Source organism: Oryza brachyantha, chromosome 2 (genome assembly GCF_000231095.2).
Source record: "Oryza brachyantha chromosome 2, ObraRS2, whole genome shotgun sequence".
NCBI lineage: Eukaryota > Viridiplantae > Streptophyta > Magnoliopsida > Poales > Poaceae > Oryza > Oryza brachyantha.
Window position 1 is genome coordinate 26,452,163 of NC_023164.2, and position 25,158 is coordinate 26,477,320.

At 44.0% G+C, this 25,158-nt stretch overlaps 4 protein-coding genes, 1 non-coding gene and 2 pseudogenes across 5 annotated transcripts; 5 read left to right on the plus strand and 2 right to left on the minus strand.

Annotated features, from left to right (window-relative positions):
- Positions 1–916: 916 nt before the first annotated feature.
- On the plus strand, positions 917–2,489 carry LOC102711504 (cinnamoyl-CoA reductase 1). Its single transcript, XM_006648024.3, has 5 exons — positions 917–1,082; positions 1,190–1,344; positions 1,451–1,633; positions 1,852–2,204; positions 2,312–2,489. Exons 1-5 carry the CDS (start codon positions 917–919, stop codon positions 2,487–2,489), a joined length of 1,035 nt encoding a protein of 344 aa, XP_006648087.2.
- Positions 2,490–2,905: 416 nt separating this feature from the next.
- Positions 2,906–6,997, plus strand: LOC102715922 (annotated as a pseudogene).
- Positions 3,206–3,397, minus strand: LOC121053676. Its single transcript, XR_005811221.1, has one exon. It is a non-coding gene; the product is annotated as a U2 spliceosomal RNA (small nuclear RNA).
- Positions 6,998–10,446: 3,449 nt separating the features above from the next.
- On the minus strand, positions 10,447–10,670 carry LOC121053677 (annotated as a pseudogene).
- Positions 10,671–11,913: 1,243 nt separating this feature from the next.
- LOC102711778 (cinnamoyl-CoA reductase 1-like) lies at positions 11,914–13,823 on the plus strand. Its single transcript, XM_006648025.3, has 4 exons — positions 11,914–12,345; positions 12,450–12,632; positions 12,717–13,066; positions 13,337–13,823. The coding sequence occupies exons 1-4, from the start codon at positions 12,046–12,048 to the stop codon at positions 13,509–13,511; spliced, it is 1,008 nt and encodes a 335-aa protein (XP_006648088.1). The 5' UTR covers positions 11,914–12,045; the 3' UTR covers positions 13,512–13,823.
- Positions 13,824–18,046: 4,223 nt separating this feature from the next.
- LOC102716196 (cinnamoyl-CoA reductase 1-like) lies at positions 18,047–19,364 on the plus strand. Its single transcript, XM_006649095.2, has 4 exons — positions 18,047–18,367; positions 18,457–18,639; positions 18,717–19,072; positions 19,190–19,364. The coding sequence occupies exons 1-4, from the start codon at positions 18,047–18,049 to the stop codon at positions 19,362–19,364; spliced, it is 1,035 nt and encodes a 344-aa protein (XP_006649158.2).
- A 3,301-nt stretch (positions 19,365–22,665) lies between these two features.
- Positions 22,666–25,048, plus strand: LOC102712056 (cinnamoyl-CoA reductase 1-like). Its single transcript, XM_006648026.3, has 4 exons — positions 22,666–23,016; positions 23,100–23,282; positions 23,695–24,044; positions 24,590–25,048. Exons 1-4 carry the CDS (start codon positions 22,666–22,668, stop codon positions 24,747–24,749), a joined length of 1,044 nt encoding a protein of 347 aa, XP_006648089.2. The 3' UTR covers positions 24,750–25,048.
- The last annotated feature ends 110 nt before the right edge of the window (positions 25,049–25,158 follow it).

Here is a 25,158-nt window from a genome sequence, read left to right on the forward strand (position 1 = left end):
TATCTAAAATCGATCTCTAAAAACCAAATTTTAGAAATTAGACTAGAAAATATATCTTCAACAAATTACCAAATACATTTATAATATTTACTCATGACTAAAATTACCTCAATTGTATCATAAATTCGAGTCAAAAATATGGGTTCCTAATACAAATTATTCATTTTTAGATTTTTGTTGGAGGAGCGGTGTAATTTTTATACCTGATATTTTTTTAGATGAACTTAATATAAGTTTTTAGAAAATAAAATATTAGCATTCTCGTAGAGATGCTCTTAGAGCCAATTTCTTAGTTTGCTCTTTCTATCATGTGAACCGCCGTTTCAATGAGATGGCTCACAAACTGGCTCACTGCGCTGAGCATTTTACCGTGATAGCATCCTGAGTGTATTCAGAGGTTGCTCCATGTTGATACTCAGTAATCAATCTATGCAGTATTTAAAAAAACGGTTTTACGTGGCGGAGTTGGCTTCGATTCGTGCGTGATCCCCTCCTCCAGAAAGGCAAAAAAGGGAATATTCTGGATTCAACTGTACCTAGCACGCGCCTGCGACTGAGCCCCAACCCACCGGCACGGCAGCAGATTCCGGCCTTGTTTGCGCCGCGGAATGCACGAACGCTCGACGCGAGTCACGCGACGGCACTCCGTTTTCGCGGCGCGGTCGCAGTTGCGCCTCCCCCACCACTGACCGGCCGACGCTAGCGATCTTGCTCTTGTCCTCCTCCTCCTGCACCTTCTCCTGCTGCTCCGTCGCATGGCTGCGCGTATATATAAATAGCGGCCATGTCCATACACGGAGTACTCACACCAACATTGAGAGTTTCTTGACTGGGAAGCAAGCAGAGCACTAGTCAACACAAGCTCGATCGATCGTGAGTTTGAGACTTGAGAGCGAATCAGTGCCACACACCAACCATGTCGTCCAATTTTGAGGCTAGCAACAACAGCAGCAGCAGCAATGGCGAGGAGAAGAAGCGGCAGGTGGTGTGCGTGACGGGAGCCGGAGGGTTCATCGGGTCGTGGGTGGTGAAGGAGCTCCTGCTCCGTGGCTACCGCGTCAGGGGAACCGCCAGGGATCCTGGTAAGTATTATTCGTGGTAGAGTGATTTACTGTGCTTCTGCAAATGTTGCTGCATTTTGTGTGCTTGGTTTATTGATCGGTGGTTCTTTGCGTGCGTGTTCATGTAGCTGACAGCAAGAATGCTCACCTGCTCGAGCTGGAGGGAGCCGAGGAGAGGCTCTCCCTCTGCCGCGCCGACGTCCTCGACGCCGGCAGCCTCCGCGCCGCCTTCAGTGGGTGCGACGGCGTCTTCCACGTCGCCTCCCCGGTGTCCAACGACCCTGTAGGTTCACTCGCCGCCACAAGCGAAGGCGATGCCTTCCTCCTTTTTGTTTGGTTTTCTTGGAGCTTCTGCTAAACGCTGCATTGCATGACGTGGTGGTTTGCAGGACCTGGTTCCGGTCGCGGTGGAGGGGACGAGGAACGTGATCAACGCGGCGGCGGACATGGGCGTGCGCCGCGTCGTGTTCACGTCCTCCTACGGCGCCGTGCACATGAACCCCAGCAGGAGCCCCGACGCCGTCCTCGACGAGTCCTGCTGGAGCGACTACGAATTCTGCAAGCAAACGGACGTAAGCACGTCAATCTGCTTCTTGTTCTTTACAGTTTGCAGCTCGAATAATCAATCGTCTCATCTTTTCATTTCTGCTTATATTATAAATAAATTTTAAATTTTTAATATTAGATTCGAAGCTGGTTCAAATTTATTTTTCGGTCTTCTCTGAATATATAAAATTATATTTGTAAATTATTTTTCGATGGAATTGATCAACATCGGTAACACGTGCAGAACCTGTACTGCTGCGCGAAGATGATGGCGGAGATGACGGCGACGGAGGAGGCGGAGAAGAGGGGGCTGGAGCTGGCGGTGGTGATACCGTCGATGACGATGGGCCCCATGCTGCAGCAGACGCTCAACTTCAGCAGCAACCACGTCGCCCGCTACCTCATGGGCACCAAGAGGTCCTACCCCAACGCCGTCGCCGCCTACGTCGACGTCCGCGACGTCGCCCGCGGGCACGTCCTCGTCTACGAGCGCCCCGACGCCCGCGGCCGCTACCTCTGCATCGGCGCCGTCGTCCACCGCGCCGACCTCCTCCGCATGCTCAAGGACCTCTTCCCCTACTACCCCGCCACCGCAAAGTACGCGGCAAAACTAGTCTCAATTTCGGCTTAAATTACTCTTCTTGGATGCGATTGGTCTCGAATTCTCACGGGTGAATGCGTGTTCTTGGATTTGGACTTGGCAGGTGTGAGGATGACGGGAAGCCGATGGCGAAGCCGTACAGGTTCTCGAACCAGAGGCTCAAGGATTTGGGCTTGGAATTCACTCCACTGAGGAAGAGCTTGCACGAGGCGGTTTTATGCATGCAGCAGAAGGGTCACCTGCCTCTGATTTATCCCGTGCCAAAACGTGCATACCTATAAAATCGACAAAACATCTTGCCATGGAAACAGATAGCCAAAAAGGAAAAAAAAAAGAAAACACAGAGAGTGCAGTGACTCCAAGGATTCAGAATGGAATTGTTTATTTCTGCAAGTGTGGTAGGAAATTGTTGGTTTCAAAAGTGTAGTAGGAATTTAAATTTTTGTTTGTCACACATGTAAAACCCCTCTGTAATTGAACAATAAAGTCCCATGGAGGGAATGATAAATGCATATACGGGTTCCATTTGTACTATGATGTTCATTGTTTTCATTTTTCTTCTGCGAGACATTTTGAAAGTATTCGGTGTGGTACTGTTTCCACGGAGCATACTGAAATAAAATGTTTATGCTGATCACATGGATTGATCGAGTTTACAATGTTTCTGCAGAAATTGAAAAGTTTAGAACGTCTGATAATGGTAGCTCAATCTGACTCCGATGAAGGTATATCTATTATTCAGAGTTGGAGAGCTAATATTTATTCTGATGAAAGTGAGAGTTTGTGTTCAAGGATCAACCAGATCACTGCAGCACTAAATTTGGACAGGAAGATTGAACTACGCGACTCTTTCTGTAGCACGAGCTCTGGAGGCATATATAACCAGAAAAGGCTAGGTGATTGGCCGGCACAGTTTTACGAAATAATTGCCACGTACACATGCACACTTACTGGGTCTATTTATTAACTGCAAATAAGAAACAGCGGTTAAATTTTTTAAACGTTGTTTTGACTGGGGTGCGCCAGGCCAGGACAGCAGTGCAACGACTTGGCAAGCCAATGTGATCGGCTCTCTCCCATAAAAAATAAATTTAATATCACAGTGAGCACATAGCCCACGTATCAAATATCAAATATTAAACTGATAAAAACAGATACTTGATCTTAGCCAAAAGGCCGAGAAAGGTATGAGTTTCATCGTCCAGCACCGCCTGATTTTATACGTAGCGCCTCTCCCGCATCGGTTCTCCGTCTCTGAGGCGGTACTAAAAACGGAGAAACCAACCACCGATGCATCCTCCGTCTCCGAGTCCAGGCATAATCTGGGCCAGATTTGCTTGTGTCATGTCCACGATGGTAATGGGCCGGCCCAGCACGGATGGGTTCTTACAGAAGAGAAGAATCCTAGGACGAATCGCTGGCTTGCTGGCCTCGCAATGAACTCAACGACAAAGGACGTTGTAAATTTGTCATTCTAAGACTGAGCCAAGTGAACGGTGAATACTATGTTCTTTTCGGCGGAATTTCTATGTCATTGAGTCACAGCAGCAGGCATAACATGTTAACCCTCATCTTTTTTTTATTTAACGCAATTAAGTTTTATATTTATATTTAACTATTTCATCTTATTTAAATAATTATAAAATTATTAGTTATTATTTAATTTATAACTAAATAAGGATGTGTTTGGTTTGGGGATGAGTTAGAATGGGTTGGACCCATTCCTATTTTTTGGGTTGGAGCGGTTCTATTTTTCTGTTTGAATGAATGTTGGAGTGAGCATGTTTTCTGTTTGGTTGAAGAGATGAAAATGGATAGAATAAACCTATCATGTGTCTGGACTGAGGAATTTTGGTAGGACAAGTAGGTAAAGTAACCTCCTCATATGTAAAGGTGAGATTATCTCCTCACAAAAAAATGTGAAGCTACAAACTCAGTTTACAAACTAAGAACAGTTATATGCATGCATTAATATATCAATTCTTCACACATAAATAGCATATTTAGAACATTGACAAGCCAATCAATCTATGTTCTAAATAATATAAGGATAATAATCACAAATTATTTTTCGTTTGGCAATATGTCGTTTGGCTATCAGCAAGCAACAAATGACATGTTTGAACAATCGATCAAACTTTGAAATGGATGAAATTCGCATGAAATGTTAACCGCTTGTTGTACGGTACTACCGATTTGCAGATGTTGGAGTGATGAGCGGATGCATCATATTCATCCAGAAGGACCTGCACATCAGTGAAGGGCAGCAAGAAGTGCTCGTTGGGTGCCTTAGCTTCATCTCCCTCCTCGGCAGCCTCGCCACGCCATCGGCCGGAAATGGACGCCGACGCCAATCTATTCCCTGCCGCCGCCGCAGCCTCCTCTCCTCCTGTCGCTGTAGCAGCCGCCTACTAGGAAGAAAAGCTGAGGGGGAGAAAAATCGCGAGCGGAGGAGGGAGATGCGGTCTACGCACCGGTGATTTTTCTGGAGAGTTTACCCTTGCGTGGGCCCTCTTCACGCGCGCCCGCGCACGCTGCTGGGTCAGCTCGGTCTAGCAAATTTTGCCGGATCATCCCATCCCGAATCTGGCTATAATATTTTCTCTTAGGTCCGACCCACTCCTTTCGACTCCTAAACCAAACAATGGCAAAACCGGGTTGGCTCCATCCCAACCCATGAAATCCCTCCAACCAAACACATCCTAAACTTATTTCTACGTCATGCACGATGACTGGGCGATGGGCAAGACCCTAAGGAGGTGTTTAGTTGCAGAAATAAAAATTTTGGGTGTCGTATTAGACATTTGATCGGATGTTGAAAGGGGTTTTCGGTCACAAATGAAAAAATATATTCCACGACTCGCTTAGGAACTGCGAGATGAATCTGTTAAGTCTATTAATCCGTCATTAGCGCATGTGGATTACTGTAGCACTTATGGCTAATCATAGACTAATTAAGCTCAGAAGATTCGTCTCATAATTTCTCACATAACTGTGCAATTAGTTTTTCGTTTTATCTATATTTAATGCTCTATTTAGATGTCTAAATATTCGATGTGATGTTTTTGGTTGAAAATTTTTGTGAACTAGGGCCTAATCGTGTTTCAACCTAACTAATCTTTTGGCTTTTTTAGTGTAGTTTTTTGCACTCGCAAGTCTGAACACAACTGCACGGCGGCAACAGACATTAGTGCTTCTGAGTTTAGATAACGAGAAATTTTACCATTATTTACGCTTAAAATTTAAATTTTAGTAACTCAAGTAACAGTTAACCGTGTATATATATAATTTTACTCTAGAATATATATTGTCTCTCGTTACTTTTACAAGAATGATAATATTGTTTCTAGATAACTCCCTGGTTGTTGTATAAATTACTATAAGAGTTTTATCCTATCACTTAGAGCAACTCTAACAGTTTTCCATTCTAGCTTGTCATTTTAGTTTTTTTGGTAAACTGTAAAAAAACTACCTCTAACAACAGTGTGTCACCTGGGTTGTTAAATTTTAGCAATTTACCATATCCTCTTGTTTGCGCGCATATACGAAAGTCGGTGTTTCAGTTGGCATCCATCCATGAAAGTAGAACGCTCGCGCCTTGGGCTGGAAATTTCAGCGTTCGTTTTTTTTCTGCCGACGCAAGTCACATCGCCAGGTCGCCAGGGCTCGCGCCGCCGCCGGCGCCCCGGCGTCGCCCGCCCCCACCGGCGCATGCATGCAGGAAGAACGCCAAATACCAGCAAATGGTGATCGCGTGCTTCATCCAGGGGGTGCACCGGCCTGGCGCCGCAGTGGTGGCGGGCGTTCAAGTACAGGCTCGCGCAGGTGCTCGTCGTCGAGCGGGACTGCTCCATCTACGGCGCCGTGCTCGAGTGGGACCATCCCGTTCCGCCCCACTGGCGCACCGGCCGCCGTCGTTGCGCTGCGCGGCACGCTGCTCACCACGCCACGTTCCGGCGTGATGTCTACGACGACCTCCGGTTCCTGGCGTGGGACAGTCTCAAGAGCTCCGTCGAGAATCATAAGAAGATGAATGCTGGCTGCTAGTCGCACTCCCTCCCGAAAGATCACCCATTTTATTTCCGATATTTAACACATTAGAAGATCTTCAGGTCTAGAATTAGTAGTTTTTTCATTTATTTTTCGTTTTGATTTCAAACCTTATCAGAGAGGGGCCACTAAGGCTGGGATGATGTTTGATTGATCCACTAAACACTCGCACAATCTCGATTTTACAGGTTCGGCGCCGGGAGCGTGTGCATCGGCGGCCACTCGCTGGGCGCCGGGTTTGCGCTCCAGGTGGGCAAGGCGCTCGCCAAGCAGGGCGTCTTCGTGGAGTGCCACGTGTTCAACCCGCCGTCCGTGTCGCTGGCCATGAGCCTCAAGGGCTTCGCCGAGCCGGCCGGCGAGCTGTGGGACCGCGTGCGGTCGTGGCTCCCTACGGGGGCTTGATGGCGTCGGTCGCTGGCGCGCGCGGGGATGGCCTGGAAAGTGTCTGCCGCACCTGTACATCAACACCAACGACTTACATCTGCTGCTACTACAACGACGCAACGGGCGGCACGGCGACCGTGGCGGCAGGTGATGGGAGCCAGAACGGCGGCGCTGGAAGCGCGGGCGTGGCGAGGATGCTGGTGGCGTCCAAGGGGCCGACCAAGTTCTTGGACGCACACGGGCTGCACCAGTGGGGGGCGACGATGTCGAGCTTCAGGTGGCGCTCAACCACAACAAGCTCATCGACCGGCAGCTCAGGTCGCTCTACGCCGCGCCGCTGCCCGCGGCAAGCTAGGCTCGGTACACCAATGCCGAGAAAATTACTCTCAACAAAATAATGTTGCACGAGTACCGTGGAGGCGTGGTCTATCTTCTACCTAGAAGATTACTTGCCAGTATGCCAAAGGTTCACAGAATAATGTATGTCGCACGCTGGACGGCGGCGCGGGCGACGCAAAGGATGGCGCGTGGACGGCTACTACGCTGCTCCGGGTTGCAGGATACGATCTCCCTCTCGTCTCATGTCAACTTCCAACCATTTTGATGATTAAATCTGTTTTTGGTAAATAGAATATTCCTAATTCTTGGAGATAAAACAAATTTCCTTTGCCATGTTGTTTACAAATTTGCTAAAATACACGATTTGGAAAACCAAATTTGGGTAACTGATGATGAAGTTGCTCTTAGTCTTATACTTATAGCCAAAAAATAAATTTTGAAACTTAAGTTTGAAATTGATTTTGAGTTTTTTTATAGTTTATTTTTTAGCCTTTATTTTTAAATCACTATGAATATATATATATAGGTTTTATTTATAAGTATTTTTAATTAACATTAAGTTATTTCGCTTAATATAAAACCAAAATTCTAAATTATTTTTAAATTATTAATAAGTCATTTCACTTATGCGTAATATAAAACGGCTGAGTACAAGCTCGATGTACTCTAAATGTTAAGTCATTTCACTTATGCAATATAAAACGGCTGAGTACAAGCTCGATGTACTCTAAATGTAATAGAAATGCATCTAGTCAAGAGTTTCTGCAGATTGCAACAAATTTACGGTGTTTCTGCGGGGAATTGGAACATAACTTCACAAGGATATCTATTACTCAGAGTTGGAAAGGCACCTGTAATTAGAGAGTAACGTCTAATAAAGCTATTGTATCTAATTATTCGGAGTGGAGCACTATCCAGAATCTACAGTCGGCACACATCTGACGAAGGTGTCCATTATTCATAGTTCATGGTTAATGAAGTTACATTATTCAAGGTAAGGCATCAATTCATAGTCCTTAAAGAAAGAGAAGTTGACAAAACCAGAAGTTGACATCAAAGAGAAGGGAAGTCACATCAAAGAGAAGAGTTCAGGGCACCAACACCACGTATAAAAGAGAATTCAATTCATAGTCCTTAAATAAAGTTCACAAAACATGCAAGTTGTTTTGGTTATAAGGGTTGGATTGTACCAGTGGAGCAGAGAGATGTATGTTTGGTTGTCTGCATGTACACGGGAGCCTGCACCCGTGTGCGCAAAACTGGGCTCTCAGCCTGGCTGAGGAGGAACGCTCAACTCGAGCTTCTCTTCTCAACCAGGCCCGTCCCGTGCAGGCGCGGATGCAGCGGCGGCACACGCTTGTGCGGGAGTTGCAGGGGTCGTCGTGCCCGCGGTCACCGTCCTCGCCCCTTCGTCTCCACCATCGTCGCCGCCAGAGCCGCCGTCGCTCAAGCAAGATCCGTCGACGGCGGCGGTGGCCCGTCGCCAGAACCGCCGGGAAGGAGGAGAGGCCGTCGGCGGCGGCAGTGGCCCGTCGCTAGATCCGCCAACGCTGCCCGTTGCCAGATCTGCCGGGAAGGAAGAGAGGCGGTCGTTGTGCCGGCTATTGACGCCCGCAAGCTGTTGGTGGAGGCGACGGCGCACGCCGTGCAGAACGAGCGCCTCCCCGTGCGCTGCGTCGTCCAGGTGCTCTTCTCCGAGCACGGCAGCAAGCTCACCCGCCTCGCCATGGACCACTGGCTCCTTCCGCTCCGTCCAGGCACGGAGCCCCGCATGACCCTTTTTTCTTTTTTTTTATTTTTTTCATACCAGTATGTATGTACGAATGAAAAACATATTAATATATGTGCTATTTTTACTATTTGTAGTCCGGTTTGAATATATTTTCACCCATAAACTATAATAGAGGAGATAACCAAATTCATATCTTATATATTCAACCAAACAAAATCTCTTGTATACAGCATATATACATACAATCAACCAAACAGTCTAACAGATACGCTAACCAAACAAGTGCATGTGTACCTTCCTAGCCAAGCCACACTTAGCATGAATGGAAGAGATGGGGCAGGGTATGATAATGCGAGCAAACACACTCATAATATAATGTTCAAGTTGGTTTGTTTGGGGTGCGCCAGGCCAAGGCAGCAGTGCAAAGCCAATGTGGTGAGTCCTCCTCCACAAAAATTAAATTTAATATCACAGTGATAACATGACCCACGTATCAGATATTTATCTATTATATATTTAAAGTAATAGAAAAGGAAGTCTCCACGTTGACTCTCACGGGCTATAAATTCTGAGATTAATAGAAAAAAATAAGAAAAAAAATAAAAAAAATCAATCGAACAAAAGCTGCATATATACGTTGGTTGTTAGATCTAGCTAATCAGACTAAATCAATAGCACATTAATAGGATCGGATTATGTAGCGCTAAAGATAGAAACCGCAGGAAAGATACTAGACGCAAAAAAAAAAGATAAAAATAAGATAAGATAATGTTTTTACTCGGACAAGGAAAGAAAGATCAATTAATAATAATAATAATAATAAGTCCATGGGTAATAAAGTTTAGAAAAATCCAAATCTCGAATATAAAGAAAATAGTGTATGTGTAAATACAGTTTAGAAAAATTCAAATCTCGGATTAAATATTTTAGAATAATTGATATTGAGCGAAGAGTCTATCTATAAATACAATTTAAAAACATCCAAAATTTCGTGAACGTAATTAATTTGTTGGATCGGACAAAGAGAGATAACGTAATAAATTTTTGGATCAGACAAAAGCTAGGAGGAAAGAACGTGATTGATTTTTTTTATCGGACAAGAAATTTTAGGATAGAAAAAAGAACTTGACTTTTTGATAAAAAAATCCGTGATTTTTGGATTATTTGGAATAAAAAATGAGAAGATAATGATTTTTTGGGAAAGGAAAAAAAACAGGTTTTTTGGATCGAGCCGTCGAAGGAAAATAAGAGATAAAAAAGAAAAGATTTTTTTTTTGAATCTGACATGGAAAGGAAAAAAAATAGTTTTTTTAATCGACGCGGCTGCCGTCCCAGAAAAAAGATTAGGTTTTTTGATTGAGTAGTCGACGAAAAATAAGAGATAAAAAAAAGAAAAGACAAGTATGTTTTGGAATCAGACAAGAAAAAAATTCAGGTTTTTTTTGAATCAGCGCTACTGCCGTCCGATCTCAACAAAGATATCGTCCAAGCTTAAAAAAAAATTAATCTCATATGCCTAAAAATTATTTAATTTATTTTATAAGTAAACATAAAGTTATTTGAAACATATTGCGGATAATCATAAATAAGTAATATATATGAAATATTTGATTCAGTGGAGGGAAAAAGAGATATATGAAATATGTGACTCAAGAGGGTGGAGGGAAAAAGAGGTATTATGACAAATTTTGTATAATTTTGATCTGTTATAGTATTATTTTTAAATCTATTATAGTATTTACATAATATAAAAAAGTCAATGTTTTACTTTGTGTGAAGCATCAATTGTGTGAAGCATCAAATATAAAAGCTTTACTTAAGTTTGATCAAATATAAAAGTTTAATCTAAGTTTGGTCTGAACGAAATTAGGCGCGCAGGCTACGCAGGCCACAGTGCTAATTAAACTGATAAGAACAGATACTACACTTATCTTAGCCAAAAGGCAGAGAAAGGTATGAGTTGCATTGTCCAACACCGCCTGCTTATATACACCGCGCAGCGCCCTCGTCCGCTGTCCCGTCTGCGAGGTGGTACTAAACATCTAAACCGAGCGAATAAATGGGCCGAACTCTTCCCTTTGGGGGGCGAAATAATGGGCTGGATTTGCCTCTCTGGCGCGTTGTGGAGAGGGCCCAAAAAGGACCGTATGGTTTGCCACGGCCCATGACGGTGATGGGATTATTGGACCGGCCCATCAATGTTGGCTCCTTCTAGAAAAGAAGAATCTCAAGGATAGAAGGACGTCAAGAAATTGCCACTCTAAACTGATGAGTTAAGTGAGTAGTGAATCTACTAAATTAGAGGCTCTTTTCGGCGGAATTTTTTATTATGCACTTATGCAGTCACTGCCTGTCGAAAATAACAAGTGGTTCTTTACGTGTTTTTTTGGTACCATGCATTTGTTTAACCGTGTGCCAGTAGTGTTCGAGTCAAACACGATGGCCAGTCAAATGGCCAATATTATGGCCATGACATTAGCTTGTATCGTACAAGGTTTTGAAGAATTTCCCGATAAATATTGTCCCCTGCTTAAGACCACTTACCAACCGTTATCCAAATTTAACCATCAAGATGTAAATTCAAATCTTTTATAATCTCAAACGATGGACTCTTAATATTTTGTATTGTTGATTTTGCTGGTGTTCTCTTGATTTCTCACGTTTGATATTTAGGAATGATGGGCTCTTAACCATCAAGTTGTCAGTTGTCACGTTTGAACTTAAACGCGTGTGATATCATTGATACTGTGTCTAAAACAATTTGAAGTACAATCAAAACTGTTTATTGAATTTGATTTTAATTTTTCCGGCCAGCATATGGAATACTACGTTATTGCTGACTGGAACGCTTGACCGCATGCATATGCCGTCATCACTAACGTCATCTTTCTAAAGAGAGGGGACAGATAGCCCACAATGATCCTGCCTTGTCCGTAAGATACCTGCAATCTAGGTATTTGTAGATCTTTACAAATTCTTAATTCTTGATGTTCCTGTAACGCAGCTTGCGTATCGAATTTTGGAACGAACCATGTTTCTATCCAGGTGCTGTATGCAGACTGCAGCAATGGCGGGCGGCCGCGCCGCTGAATTAGTGGCGAAACTAATTGACAGCCCGACGATTTGCAGCTAGCTGTGTACTTGCGCGCGCTGATGCCGCACTATAAATAGGCCTCGTCCTCCATGGCTGCATCACTCGAGCTCGACATAAGCTATCGTCAGAGACACACTGTACTCGATTGTTACTCCAGTTTTGGAAAGCAACTTTAAGAAAAATCGAGCTAAATATTAGTTGCATTGATCAGGTGATCAGTGACAGCCAGAGCACCGCCATGTCGTCGAGTGATTCCGTCGAGGCCAGCAATGGCGAGAAGAAGCAGCAGATGGTGTGCGTGACGGGAGCGGGAGGGTTCATCGGGTCGTGGGTGGTGAAGGAGCTGCTGCTGCGCGGCTACCGCGTCAGGGGAACCGCCAGGGATCCCCGCAAGAACGCGCACCTGCTCGAGCTGGAGGGAGCCGGCGAGCGGCTCACCCTGTGCCGCGCCGACGTCTTGGACTACGCCAGCCTGCGCGCGGCGTTCGCCGGCTGCCATGGCGTCTTCCACATCGCCTCCCCGGTGTCCAAGGACCCGGTAAGCTCACCGTCCCTTCCTCTTAGCTTGCTTCCTCCAGGCGCCCTAGCTCGCCATTGCCAGTGACGGCTGAGCTGCTACTGCCTGCTCCGTGCTGCGCGCAGAATCTGGTGCCGGTCGCGATCGAGGGGACGAGGAACGTGATGAGAGCGGCGGCGGACATGGGCGTGCGCCGCGTGGTGTTCACGTCGTCGTACGGCGCCGTGCACATGAACCCCAGCAGGAGCCCCGACGCCGTCCTCGACGAGACATGCTGGAGCGACCCGGAATTCTGCCGGCGAGAGGACGTCAGTTCCCTTCCACACACACGCACACACACCACACACACATTTCTCAGCTCAGAAATCTGAAACGCAGCGTGCATGGGGCAGATATACTGCTACGCCAAGATGATGGCGGAGAGGACGGCGATGGAGGAGGCGGCGAGGCGGCGGCTGGAGCTGGCGGTGGTGGTGCCGTGCGTGACGGTGGGCCCCATCCTTCAGCCGGCCGTCAACTTCAGCTGCCACCACGTCGTCCGCTACCTGACGGGCGCCGCCGCCACCTACCCAAACGCCGTCGCCGCCTACGCCGACGTCCGCGACGTCGCCCGCGCGCACGTCCTCGTCTACGAGCGCCCCGACGCCCGCGGCCGCTACCTCTGCATCGGCACCGTCGTCCACCGCGCCGACCTCCTCCGCATGCTTAAGGACCTCTTCCCCTGCTACCCCGCCACTTCCAAGTACGTCAGACTCATTTTTTTGTTTATAAATCAAAATTTAAATTTTTAACCTTAAATTACGAGTAGATTTTAAAGTTTTTCACTGAAGTTTATTTTATAAGCTTAGCTTTTATATCACTAAAAATACATATATAAAATTTTTATTCACAAGTTATTTTTCGTTTGCAAACGTATCAAACAATCGCCCCTACACACTGCCAATCTGCCATTGTCATTGCCATATGTCAAGAACTCATGATCCATGCGTCTACGTGCGTGTTACTACTGCAGGTGTGAGGACGAAAGGAATCCGATGGTGAAACCGTACAAGTTCTCCAACCAGAGGCTCAGGGATTTGGGGTTGGAGTTCACTCCGCTGAGGCAGAGCCTGCAGGAGGCAATCGTGTGTCTGCAACGCAAGGGCCTCCTGCCTGTCACGGTGCCACAAAAGCGTGCGTGCTTGTAGACGCAAATGGTTCTATGCATGCACGGTGAACTTACGAGTTTTTCCAGTGATAATAAAAGAGGAGGCTAGCAGACAGTGGCATATAAATAAATGTGTTTACGAGTTCGTTAAACTAGCAGTAGTGGTATTAGGCTATATAGGCATCCTATGTCACTATCACTACGAGAGTGACATTAAAGTCATGGATATAAACCTGTGGCATTAATATCCTTTGGTCCATGAAGAATAAAGAATCAGCATAAAGGAGTGTGGAACCCATACTTGTACTAGACAACCTGGATCTGCATGTATAATACATTATACATGTTTCTTTTTTATATGGCATGCATATATTTCTGTGTGTTCATCTTGTTCATATACTTGCACGACATCAAATAAAGATAAAAAAAATACAGACACAGACAAATGTGTCGAGAGTTAAATGAAGAGAAGAACAAAACAAAGGTGAAGAGAAGAATAGAACAAAGGTGAAGAGAACAAATACAAGCAAAAGACGGGACTGGGTTTAGAATTCACAGTTCACAATCATTTGATACTGTTGTTAGGATTCAGTAGAGCCGTGGAGGGGTAATAATAACAATACTATTAAGGCCCCGTTTGCTACGCTCCAAACTCCAAGTTCTGCGTAAGCTGGATATTCAAAATTATTTGCCTAGCTTTAGAACTTCTTAAAGAGAAGATAGACGAAATATTAACAATAATACATGTGCGGTTTCAGAGGTTTACGTAATTACATCAATAAACTATAAGGTATTAGATATTTTAAGATAAAGTGGAACTGTGGACTAGTAAAAATCTAGTCCCACGTATGTAATTTAATTTTTAGTAGTAAATTTACTAAGTCAATAGAATCTATATTTTTTCATAGCTCCGCACTAGCTAACTTGAAGTTGGAAGCAGATCTTTGTCAAAAGTCCACTAAAGTAGTAATTTAACTACCTCAAAAGCTGTGTTCGAGTTAGCTAACCGGTGCAAAAAAACGTAGCAACATATTACCATACGATTAATTAATTATTAGCTATAAAATATGAAAAATAGATTGATATGTTTTTTAATTCAACTTTTGTATATAAAATTTTCGTTAAAAATATAGTATTTAGCAGTTTGGGAAGTATGTACATGAAAAATGAGAAAATCGGATGTACTTAACTTAGGTGAATAACAGGGTCTAAGTGCACATCTCATTGCTAATGTATGCCACGTGCAAGGGAAATGAATATGCGATTAGTGAACACTGTCTAACTAAAAGGATTCTGCAATGATATTGATTTATTTCGAGAGCTACCGAATAGTTAAACTACAAATCACCGTATGTTCAGAAATCGAGGAAACTTGCCAACAGGAAGCGCCAATTTCACTTGGCTCGTCGCTTATAGTTTGCCAGTAGTAGCTTCGCTCGGATTAAACATAAACAAAACGACTTAATAATTAGAAAAACAATAAACTTTTATATAAATATTATCGGTGATTTAAAAGAAAATAAACCATGACAAAGTCACTCATAATTAACTCCAGATTTAAGTTTTAAAATTTATCTAAAGTTTAGTTTTAAAATTTAAATTATAGGTATAAGAAAAAGGAGAGGGCTTCACAAGAATTAGCTATTGTGGACTTTGTTCAGTTGACAGACAGATGTATGCATTGTCCCTCGACGAATTTTTTGTTTTTATTTTTATTTATTAAATAATTTATAAAATTAATTTTGCATTTCAAAAATTCACATAACTAACCTTCTGCCGGGTGGCCGTTTGCCACGTCAGTATTCTGCCCTCTTAGAGGGCGTCAGGTGGTTAGTTCTATGAATTTTTCAAATGCAAAATTAAATTTATAAATTATTTAATAAATAAAATAAAAATAAAAAAATTCGTCCCTCGACGTGCGTGGGCCTTGGGCTGCACGCAGACTCCACGGTTAGCCCATGTGCAAAAAAGAGAGCGCAGTGGGCACAAAGGCCCATGACGCATAATGTATGATCCGCCATATCCACCACTCTTGTCGAACCATCGTGACCAGGCACGAGATCAGGGCGACGCAAAGAAAATTTAAAATATACATTTTCTTTGTTTAGTTTGCCCATGTGCAAATAAATAAATAAATAAATAACACTCGGAAAATATAATCGCGCGCGCCAACGATGGTACGTCAGCTCAGCCGGCAGCCGCGGCCCGTGAACCGCGATGCCGGCGCGCACCACGCCACCATGCACCTGCCTGTCACGCTGCAGGAGGACACGTGCACTTCACATGGATGCACATGCTTCGGAGTCTACACGCTACGCTACAGCCATAGTAGGCACGAACATTGGTTGATTAGCATTAGCAAGAAAAACTAGATTAGCGAAGTGCATGCCGTCAGGTGGAGGCATTGCCTAGGTAGGTGCAACTTACGAGAGTACAATATTGTTACATCCATGCATTGGTACATGATTGGATTGGATTGGATTGAGTAATAAAATAGAAGAGGTAAATGACGGCGGCAGGCATAAAAGATAATCAGCATTAGTTTAATAAGCTAATTAGGGAGTAAACATACACACTACACAGTGAGTAGTGCAACGTGGATGCATTAGATGGATGCGCGCCAGGCGCCACCGCTCATGCTCACCCGGCTTTGGTGGCGCTTTACCGCTACGTGCCAACGGCGGGTCCGGTTCCTCTGCAAACGAACGCTGTTTACGTGAGTAGCAGTGATTTAGTATCGTGAATGTCGAGATACTGCAACAGTAGTAATTTTAAAGTATTGTTCATCATTGTAGCAAATACTATGCCGCTAGATCTCATCTATCCATTTCGATCCAACAGTCATGAGATATACCAAATTTACGGTATTATTGCTCTCTGCAGTAGTATACTGCAGTGGATCTCGTTCCGGCAACGGCCATCATGGCATTTTTTTAAAAAAAACACAGCACGCTCACAACACGGAACATAGTACAACGTAGACGCTTACAACGGATAACACTCTTTCCTAAAAATGTACGCACACAAACCTTACCCCTATGAGCACCTCCGAAGCATGGTTAGCATATCCTAAAGAGATTGACGAAGTCAGCACAAGCGCCTCGCTGACGGGTATGTCGCCTACCACTGAAAGCACAAAGCCCCATTAAAATCCTGGATTATCCGCTCCAATACAAAATTGAACCTAGGATCTCAAGTACTGCTAAGGCCCTTAGAGCAAGTTCAATAGTATAGCCAATTACTAGCTCCAATTTATATATAGTCAATCTAATAGTTAATTTATATAATATTTACATACAAAGAATTAATATATGGTCTCACATATCATACACTACGTCTTAAAACCCGTGCTATAGCTAGATATAAATTAGTAGCCTACTAATATTCTCTCTTCTATTATCTAATACTGGGCTTCCCAGCCTACAGACCCTTTCGCCCTCGTGGTATTTTTGGGATTGACGTGAAAGATTAACGGCTGTAGTTTTGAAATGGAATATGAAATATGTATAATGTTTAATTTTTTTTCTCTGTGTTCATCGGTGTGAACCGAACCAAAAAAACCGTATATTTTAATATCTTTTCCCGTTGTAACTTACCTAACAATGATAATGGGATGGAGTGAGTACCGTTCAGTATGCTGGTATAGTTGATTGGACTTGGAGTTGTACTTTTATTTTTCTATGTCTAAAACAAAGTTGACTCAACATAATTTATACACGCCATTTTAAAATATAAGTATCTCTATGTTATTTAGCAAAGACTAATAAAAGATTTAAAAAATCATCACTAGTCATTTAAATCATTTTATACTTTCTATTGATTATATTTTTTCTAAACATTTGATTAAATATGTAATCATTATAATTATTAAAACCATGAGAAATAGCGTATGTGAAAAGATCATTTAGCCTAGCGGTTGCACCGTGTAGTCTAAAGTGGCATTCGTTTACGTTGGTTCTCTGCATCCAAGTAGTACTAGTAGGTATATGTGTTCTTAGCAAAAACCAATGTATTTGAGGGTTGACCGACAAAGTCAAGGAGCTGACTTTGCTTCATTACTATCCAAACTACGGTTTTCGTCTTTACTTGTATGTTTGCGCTCATAAGTTAAAAATTAATTTTAAAATTAATTTTGGAAGATTTTATTATATTTTTGCATCACTTGTTTTAAAATTAATAGCAACACATATATAAAATTTTTAACTATAGTTATTTTTAACATTAATAAGTTATTACGCTTGTGCTTAATCCCGGCGAAAAGATGAGGCTGTACGTCTGTTTAGCACCGATGCCTGCCATTTCAGTACACTATTCGTAGAATACTTTCAGTACATTGTTCGTACATGGTGCATTGTATTTGTTGTTAAGAAGGTAAATGTGGACCCCACCAACTCCCACTTGGGATGGGAGTCATGGGACAAAGGAAATGAGAGGACTGACCTGACGCCGAGATACACGAGTAGTAACGATTTAAAGAGGGCCACGAGCCCACGACCATGGAAGCCAAAACGCAAAATTAAGCTTGATCGATCCAATCTGATTAGCGCATTGGCTGGTTCTTCACGGTTCACCGTCATGTCGATGTTGCCCAACTGCAAGGTGGTGACCAACAATGGCGACGACGCCAAGCGGCAGCTGGTGTGCGTGACCGGAGCGGGGGGCTTCATCGGGTCGTGGGTGGTGCGAGAGCTCCTCCTCCGTGGCTACCGCGTCAGGGGAACCGCCAGGGATCCCGCGGACGGCAAGAACGCCCACCTGCTCGCGCTGGGGGGAGCCGGCGGCGAGCGGCTCTCCCTGTGCCGCGCCGACGTCTTGGACTTCGCCAGCCTGCGCGCCGCGTTCGCCGGCTGCCATGGCGTCTTCCACGTCGCCTGCCCGGTGTCCAACCATGATCCAGTAACTTTATCTACTTGCTGCACCTAGCTAGCTAGCCTTGTTGCTGCTTATAGCTAGTAGGAACTTCACAGTTTTGGTGCTGCTTGCAGGAGCTGGTGAAGGTCGCGGTGGAGGGGACGAGGAACGTGATGAACGCGGCGGCGGACATGGGCGTGCGCCGCGTGGTGTTCACGTCGTCCTACGGCGCCGTGCACATGAACCCCAGCAGGAGCCCCGACACCGTCGTCGACGAGACCTGCTGGAGCGACCCCGAATTCTGCCGGCGAACTGACGTACGTATGTATATACATGCTCGCTACGAACATAATGATACAGTAGCTAGCTAGTAATGTTCGATGCGTACGTGCAGATGTATTGCTACGCGAAGACGGTTGCGGAGAGGACGGCGAGCGAGGAGGCGTCCAGGCGCGGGCTTCACCTCGCGGTGGTGGTGCCGTCGATGACGATGGGTCCCATGCTGCAGCAGACGCTCAACCTCAGCGCCACGCACGTCGCCAAATACCTCACCGGCGCCAAGAAGTCGTACCCGAACGCCGTCGCCGCCTACGCCGACGTCCGTGACGTCGCCCGCGCGCACGTCCTCGTCTACGAGCGCCCCGACGCCCGCGGCCGCTACCTCTGCATCGGCACCGTCGTCCACCGCGCCGACCTCCTCCAGATCCTCAAGGACCTCTTCCCCTACTACCCCGCCACTACCACCACCAAGTAAGCACACCGATTCAATCCACTGCTCGTCAGCTGTGCGTGCATCTCTTCTCTGGTATTGCAAGACCTGCGCGCACGTCCTCCTCAACTGCTCGCACGTCCTCGTCAACCGTGCAGGTGTGAGGACGACGGGAAGCCGATGGCGCAGCCGTACAAGTTCTCGAACAAGAGGCTCCAGGACCTGGGTTTGGTGTTCACTCCACTGAAGCAGAGTTTGTACGAGACAGTCATCTGCATGCAGCACAAGGGTCACCTACCTGTCATCGTTCCACAGCGGCTCTCGTGCCTGTAGAACAACGGTGCTTGCGTGCATGCATGCATATAAACGACGGGCTTCCAATTTACGCCTGGAATAATTGTGATAACTGTTTACGTGAGAGTTGCAGCACATTTGGCCTTGCTCAGAATTTGTTCCACCTTCCGAAGCTAGCTTTAGCTTTGTCTTCATGTGCTAAAATTTGTTACTACGCTCTTTTGTTAAGCAGGCCTCCTAGGTGAAGTTGTATGACTTGTATATTATCAGTACTTTGTATGCTTCTAAGTAAAAACTGAGTCCAACGACCCGTCGTCTGAGCAAAAACGAAAAAAAAAATGCATAGAAGAGGATATGATCCAAGAACAAAACTTTTATATACATGTTATTGACGATCTAAAAGCCAAAAATATAAAATATAAACTATAATGAAGAAAAATCAAATCTAACGGTCGGATGACATAAATTCATGAACCGCATAAATAAAAACCTAGGGCCCATAAATTGAAAAGTCTATTTCACGTGCACTCGTGTGGAGAGAGAGAGAGCGAACACTCTCAAAACAACTTTTCTTTTTTACCTTATGTGTGTAAAGTTTATAATTTTTACTTTATGTGTATAAAGTTTACATGTATAAATTTATATATATCTATAATGTTTTGGGTATATATAATATTTGTATATAGATAGATTCTCTATACCATATAGAGAGTTTGTATGCATAAATATATGTATACTATATAGTTTATAATTTTATTTGACTAAAGTTTGTATATATAATAATTATATGCCTTATATGTGTGTGTATAAGTTTGTATGTCTAAAGTTATATGTATAAACTTTATATGCCTAAAGTGTGTATATACAGAAAGAGAGAGGAGATGTATGTATACGTATATATACGGAGAAACGCGCGCGCGGACTTCCCCGCATAAATAGACAGGTCCAAAAAAATGGGCCGCACTTAAAGTCCAAAATCCTCACGCATCGTAATTTTCAGTCCTGTTTATGGACCTGACGAAACTGAAATTCCGTTCCGGCCCAACTAATATGCAGGCTCCAAGTCCCGTACTGCATCACGTGCACCGCCGCCTTGGGCGCACAGTCACGCCGCCATGCGCGCGCGGATTGTGGAACAAAGCCGCGCATGACTGACTACCTACAGCTGCAACGGTGACGACGACGGCGTGAGAGAGAGACCCAAACCTGATTTGAGTTCATGCATGGCCTGACAGAGGATTGTAATCTAATTTAAAATCACTCTAATTTATTTTTTACTAATTAGTCTACTAAACCAATCTGCATCAATTATTCTTTATTGGGATCCAATCCAAACCAATCTTACTTTTATTTTAGCCCAATCCACACCAACCCATTTGGTTAAAATGGATTCAACCCACTCTTATAAAATGGATGCACCATTTGATATGTATAAACTCGGATCTAGAATTTTAAAACTCACGTTCACACTATAAAAGTTTATCAAATTTGACTAAAATTTAGTTGAATGATCTGTTATGTATAAAAGCAACTTTGTGTAAATTTTGATCGATTTCTACATGTGAGCCTCACGTATCTCTACTATTTTATCCATTAGATATCCAGTTAAAGGATCCATTTACTCTTCACGGGTTAAATTCATTTAGAAACTAAAATAACCTAACCAAATTTAATACAGACCATTTGAAGTTATAGTCCATTTGCACCCAACCAAACACAATCCAAATTAAAACCAACCCATTTAATTCATTTCCATTCGACTCATTATCAGGCCTACATGCAGCATGTCGCTGAAGAAATCGAGCGGCGGTTCGGGCCGGCCGGCCGCCTGAGTTCGAGTTCATCGATCTTTGTTTGTCTCGTGCGTTTTGTCTTAATTAGGCAGAGAGCAGATTGAGAAATTGGACAGGCAAACTCCGACCCCCTTCGACATATCTTTTCACCATACGATGCAGCCACGGGCCTAGCTACGATCTGCTGCTGGAACACACCGACCGATCATGATCGATCATCGCGAGTTCGCGACGATTGATCGAGCTGCATGCACTGTCAGTGTTTCAGTATGTGTTTAAAGAAACTGTTTTTTTAAAAAAAAACAAAACTTATATATAGTCCCTTTTATCCCAGCAAAATGTTTACAAAATATCTGTAGAAATCAACGGTTTCATCTTTTTGCTTTTGCTTATAACCTAAAATTTAAATTTTTAGTCCTAAATTTTATTGGTATAGAGTCATCTTATCCCTATTAGTCCGAAACACAAATAGTATATTCAGAGTATTTAACTTTCACTATCAGGGTATAAAATATGAACTCAGGTTTGTTTATAAAATGTTTTTGAGTGTGAGCTATGTACATGAAGTGTTCAACCTTTCAATATAAACAGGGCAATATGCTAAGTATGGGGCCTAAAAACCAAGTCCGAGTTGACTATTGTGTCTTTTGTAAGGGCAAAGCAAGATGAACAAAGTGAAGATGCAAACGAGTTAGATGCCGAGAAATAGAGTTCAGCTAAAGGTAGTATGAAACTTACCAATTACACTGCTATAAGATATCTCTTTCGACATACTCAAGGACCAGCAGTCAAGTACTGTTGACAGTTCGTGATGTGGTACTAAATAGTTGCATATACTACCAAAATACCATCCTAGACTCTGTGTGGATCAAGAGGTACTCTGATAACTTCTGAAGATGATCTAGGTGCTATAAAAGTCCGTCACCCCCTTTAAAATGAGAGATTATATAATAAATACATTGCGTGAGTATTTGAACATTTATACATTTGAGTTAACATTCATATTGGATAGCGCAAGGAAAACTGCCTTCCGCCGCCTATTCACAAATTTCGAGTATGTTTTAGTGTTTTTTGTGGTAGCTTATTTTTTAATTTTGTATTTTATATTACTAATAACAATATTTTTATTTATAAATATATCGTTTGGTTTTTTCTTTTTTAAAGAAAATAGACAATCACCCCAATACTCGGTTCTAGACAACGAGGTGTGACGTCTGGTCGTGACATGGGGGCACACACGTCACTTGGTGGCGTGGGCTTACCTTGCCACTCAAAAGTCAAAACTTACTAACAAATGTTTAATAAATCAGTTATGCCGTGCGCATCATGCAAATGTGATTCACGCACTAGATGCATTTGATTCCACGATGCTTCATTGGAGTACGAGATGATGAACGTGGAACCCCGCCAACACCCACATGCATACTAGGGAACGGGAAAAATAAAAAGTCAACTACTCCGTAACATAAATATGTCAGGCTTATAGATCGATCGAACAATTAACAGCAATCTAGCTAGCCGGCCGGTCGGTCACCAGCATCACCACCATGTCGTCCATTTCCAAGGTCAATAGCAATGGCGTTTCCAAGGTCAATAACAATGGCGATGACACGCGGCAGCAGCAGAAGCAGCTGGTCTGTGTGACCGGAGCAGGTGGCTTCATCGGGTCATGGGTGGTGCGGGAGCTCCTCCTCCATGACTACCGCGTCCGGGCAGCCGTCAGGGACCCCGCGGACCGCAAGAACGCCCACCTGCTCGCGCTGGAGGGCGCCGGCGGCGAGCGGCGGCGGCTCTCCCTGTGCCGCGCCGACGTGCTGGACGTCGCCGGCCTCCTCGCGGCGTTCGCCGGGTGCCATGGCGTCTTCCACGTCGCCTGCCCGCTGTCGAAGCACGACCCAGTAAGCTCGCGCGCGCGCTTCCTCCCCTGCTTCTAGCTTGCATGAGTTAATGCTTGATCTGTTGAGGTTCTGCGTGCGCGCAGGAGCTGATGCCGGTCGCGGTGGAGGGGACGAGGAACGTGGTGAACGCGGCGGCGGACATGGGCGTCCGCCGCGTGGTGTTCACGTCGTCGTACGGCGCCGTGCACATGAACCCCGCCAGGAGCCCCGACGCCGTCCTCGACGAGACATGCTGGAGCGACCTGGCATTCTGCCGGCAGAAAGACGTACGTATGCCAGTTTTTAGCAGGAAAAGCATTTTCGTTAATTGGTGAGATATTCACTCCTTTATCTAAATATTTATTAAAAGAATTAAAAATTTCAACAAGATATGTTAATATAAAGATATATTATTCCACCACATGTAAATTCAAATTCAACATCTATAAGTTATAAAAAAAATATAACTATGAAGGTGCGTGCATATACTGGTTTTGATTTTTTTAATCGAATTTGAATTTTATGTTTATGTAACTATAACATATTAAAATATTTTATTAAAACTTTTAAATTTTTTATGAACATCTAGATGACATAAAAAAACAGATACTTAACCGAGAGATGAAAGCCATCTCCTTTTCAGCATATATATTTAAAAAAGATTTCCATGACCTGTAGTAAAACACACTCGAAATGCAGATGTATTGCTACGCCAAGACGGTGGCCGAGATCACGGCCATGGAGGAGGCAACCAAGAGGGGCCTGGAGCTGGCCGTGGTGGTGCCGTCGATGACGGTGGGTCCCATGCTGCAGCCGACGCTCAACCTCAGCAGCACGCACGTCGCCAACTACCTCACCGGCGCCAAGAGGTCCTACCCGAACGCCGTCGCCGCCTACGTCGTCGTCCGCGACGTCGCCCGCGCGCACGTCCTCGTCTACGAGCGCCCCGACGCCTGCGGCCGCTTCCTCTGCATCGGCACCGTCGTCCACCGCGCCGACCTCCTGCAGATGCTCAAGGACCTCTTCCCCCTGTACAGCATCACTGCAGAGTAAGCAATTACAGTATATGTTCCTTACTTAGATACGGTTTGGAGTGGTAAACGCCCAATTATTTTGCCTATAAAATTTAAGGGTTAGATTCAAAATAGGTGAAAAATAAAATTATATAGAGTTTTAAGCTAAAAATTTATAAAAATTAAATAGAGTCGTAAAAGAACCTAAGAGTCTTGGCTCATTACCACTCTTGTATACGATACTTCTATCATTTCAGGTCATACCGTTATAAGATTATTTAATTTTCTTCAAATTTATTTATTAACAAATGTACCGGATTAAAAATAATCCTAAGCCTAAAAAAGCTTAATGATGACCGTATTTTACATACACCATCTTCTATGCTATGTAGCATAGTATCAGGTCCATTAGCCCATGAGCCTGGGCAGAGGCCATGATCACTGGTCCTTAAATCCACCACCAGATTTATTAATAACTACATAAATATAGATAAAAACCAAAACATTTTAATTATGATCTAAAACAAAGATAATACTAATCGAGAGATGTAATTGGTGGATCTCACATTCTCAAGTCGCAGGTGTGAAGACAAAGGGAAGGTGATGGTAAAACCGTACGAGTTCTCGAACCAGAGGCTCAGGGATTTGGGCTTGGAATTCACTCCCCTGAGGACGAGTTTGTACGAGGCAGTCATATGCATGCAACACAAGGGTCACCTGCTGCCTGTCGTCTCACCATAGCATAAGAAGAGTGTAGTATGTATGTAGCCTGCAGAACGAAAAATGACTAATTTCTGAAGATATAGATTTTGTGTGTGTGATCAGATAAGTACCATCTAGCGATCTAATACTGGAAGCCTGAAGAATTCAGCTTTAGTCCATTTTGCAAATTGCAATGCTTGTGATTTCATCTAGCCATCTTAATTACGTTGCAATACTTTGCAGAGAACAGGACTGTCTGCATGGCTGCTTCTGTTTTGTATTTATACATGCCAAATATTGCATATGTGGCTAGCCCGTTTGGGTGCTAAACTTTTTATTTGGGGGAATGGAGCCAATGTTAGTATTGAAATTACACATGTTGCTTCAAATGAGAAGTTATTACAAAATTCTTGATTAGCATAAATTCTTAAACAGTATTTAGTACCTG

Excerpts from the sequence above, each read along its gene's own strand:
- LOC102711504 (XM_006648024.3), top strand. The coding sequence starts at position 917 with ATGTCGTCCAATTTTGAGGCTAGCAACAACAGCAGCAGCAGCAATGGC. Across the intron at positions 1,345-1,450 it reads CCCCGGTGTCCAACGACCCT|GACCTGGTTCCGGTCGCGGT; the intron begins GTAGGTTCACTC and ends GGTGGTTTGCAG. Across the intron at positions 1,634-1,851 it reads AATTCTGCAAGCAAACGGAC|AACCTGTACTGCTGCGCGAA; the intron begins GTAAGCACGTCA and ends TAACACGTGCAG.
- LOC102711778 (XM_006648025.3), top strand. The coding sequence starts at position 12,046 with ATGTCGTCGAGTGATTCCGTCGAGGCCAGCAATGGCGAGAAGAAGCAG. Across the intron at positions 12,633-12,716 it reads AATTCTGCCGGCGAGAGGAC|ATATACTGCTACGCCAAGAT; the intron begins GTCAGTTCCCTT and ends TGCATGGGGCAG. Across the intron at positions 13,067-13,336 it reads TGCTACCCCGCCACTTCCAA|GTGTGAGGACGAAAGGAATC; the intron begins GTACGTCAGACT and ends TTACTACTGCAG.
- LOC102716196 (XM_006649095.2), top strand. The coding sequence starts at position 18,047 with ATGTCGATGTTGCCCAACTGCAAGGTGGTGACCAACAATGGCGACGAC. Across the intron at positions 18,640-18,716 it reads AATTCTGCCGGCGAACTGAC|ATGTATTGCTACGCGAAGAC; the intron begins GTACGTATGTAT and ends GCGTACGTGCAG. Across the intron at positions 19,073-19,189 it reads CCCGCCACTACCACCACCAA|GTGTGAGGACGACGGGAAGC; the intron begins GTAAGCACACCG and ends TCAACCGTGCAG.
- LOC102712056 (XM_006648026.3), top strand. The coding sequence starts at position 22,666 with ATGTCGTCCATTTCCAAGGTCAATAGCAATGGCGTTTCCAAGGTCAAT. Across the intron at positions 23,283-23,694 it reads CATTCTGCCGGCAGAAAGAC|ATGTATTGCTACGCCAAGAC; the intron begins GTACGTATGCCA and ends CTCGAAATGCAG. Across the intron at positions 24,045-24,589 it reads CTGTACAGCATCACTGCAGA|GTGTGAAGACAAAGGGAAGG; the intron begins GTAAGCAATTAC and ends CTCAAGTCGCAG.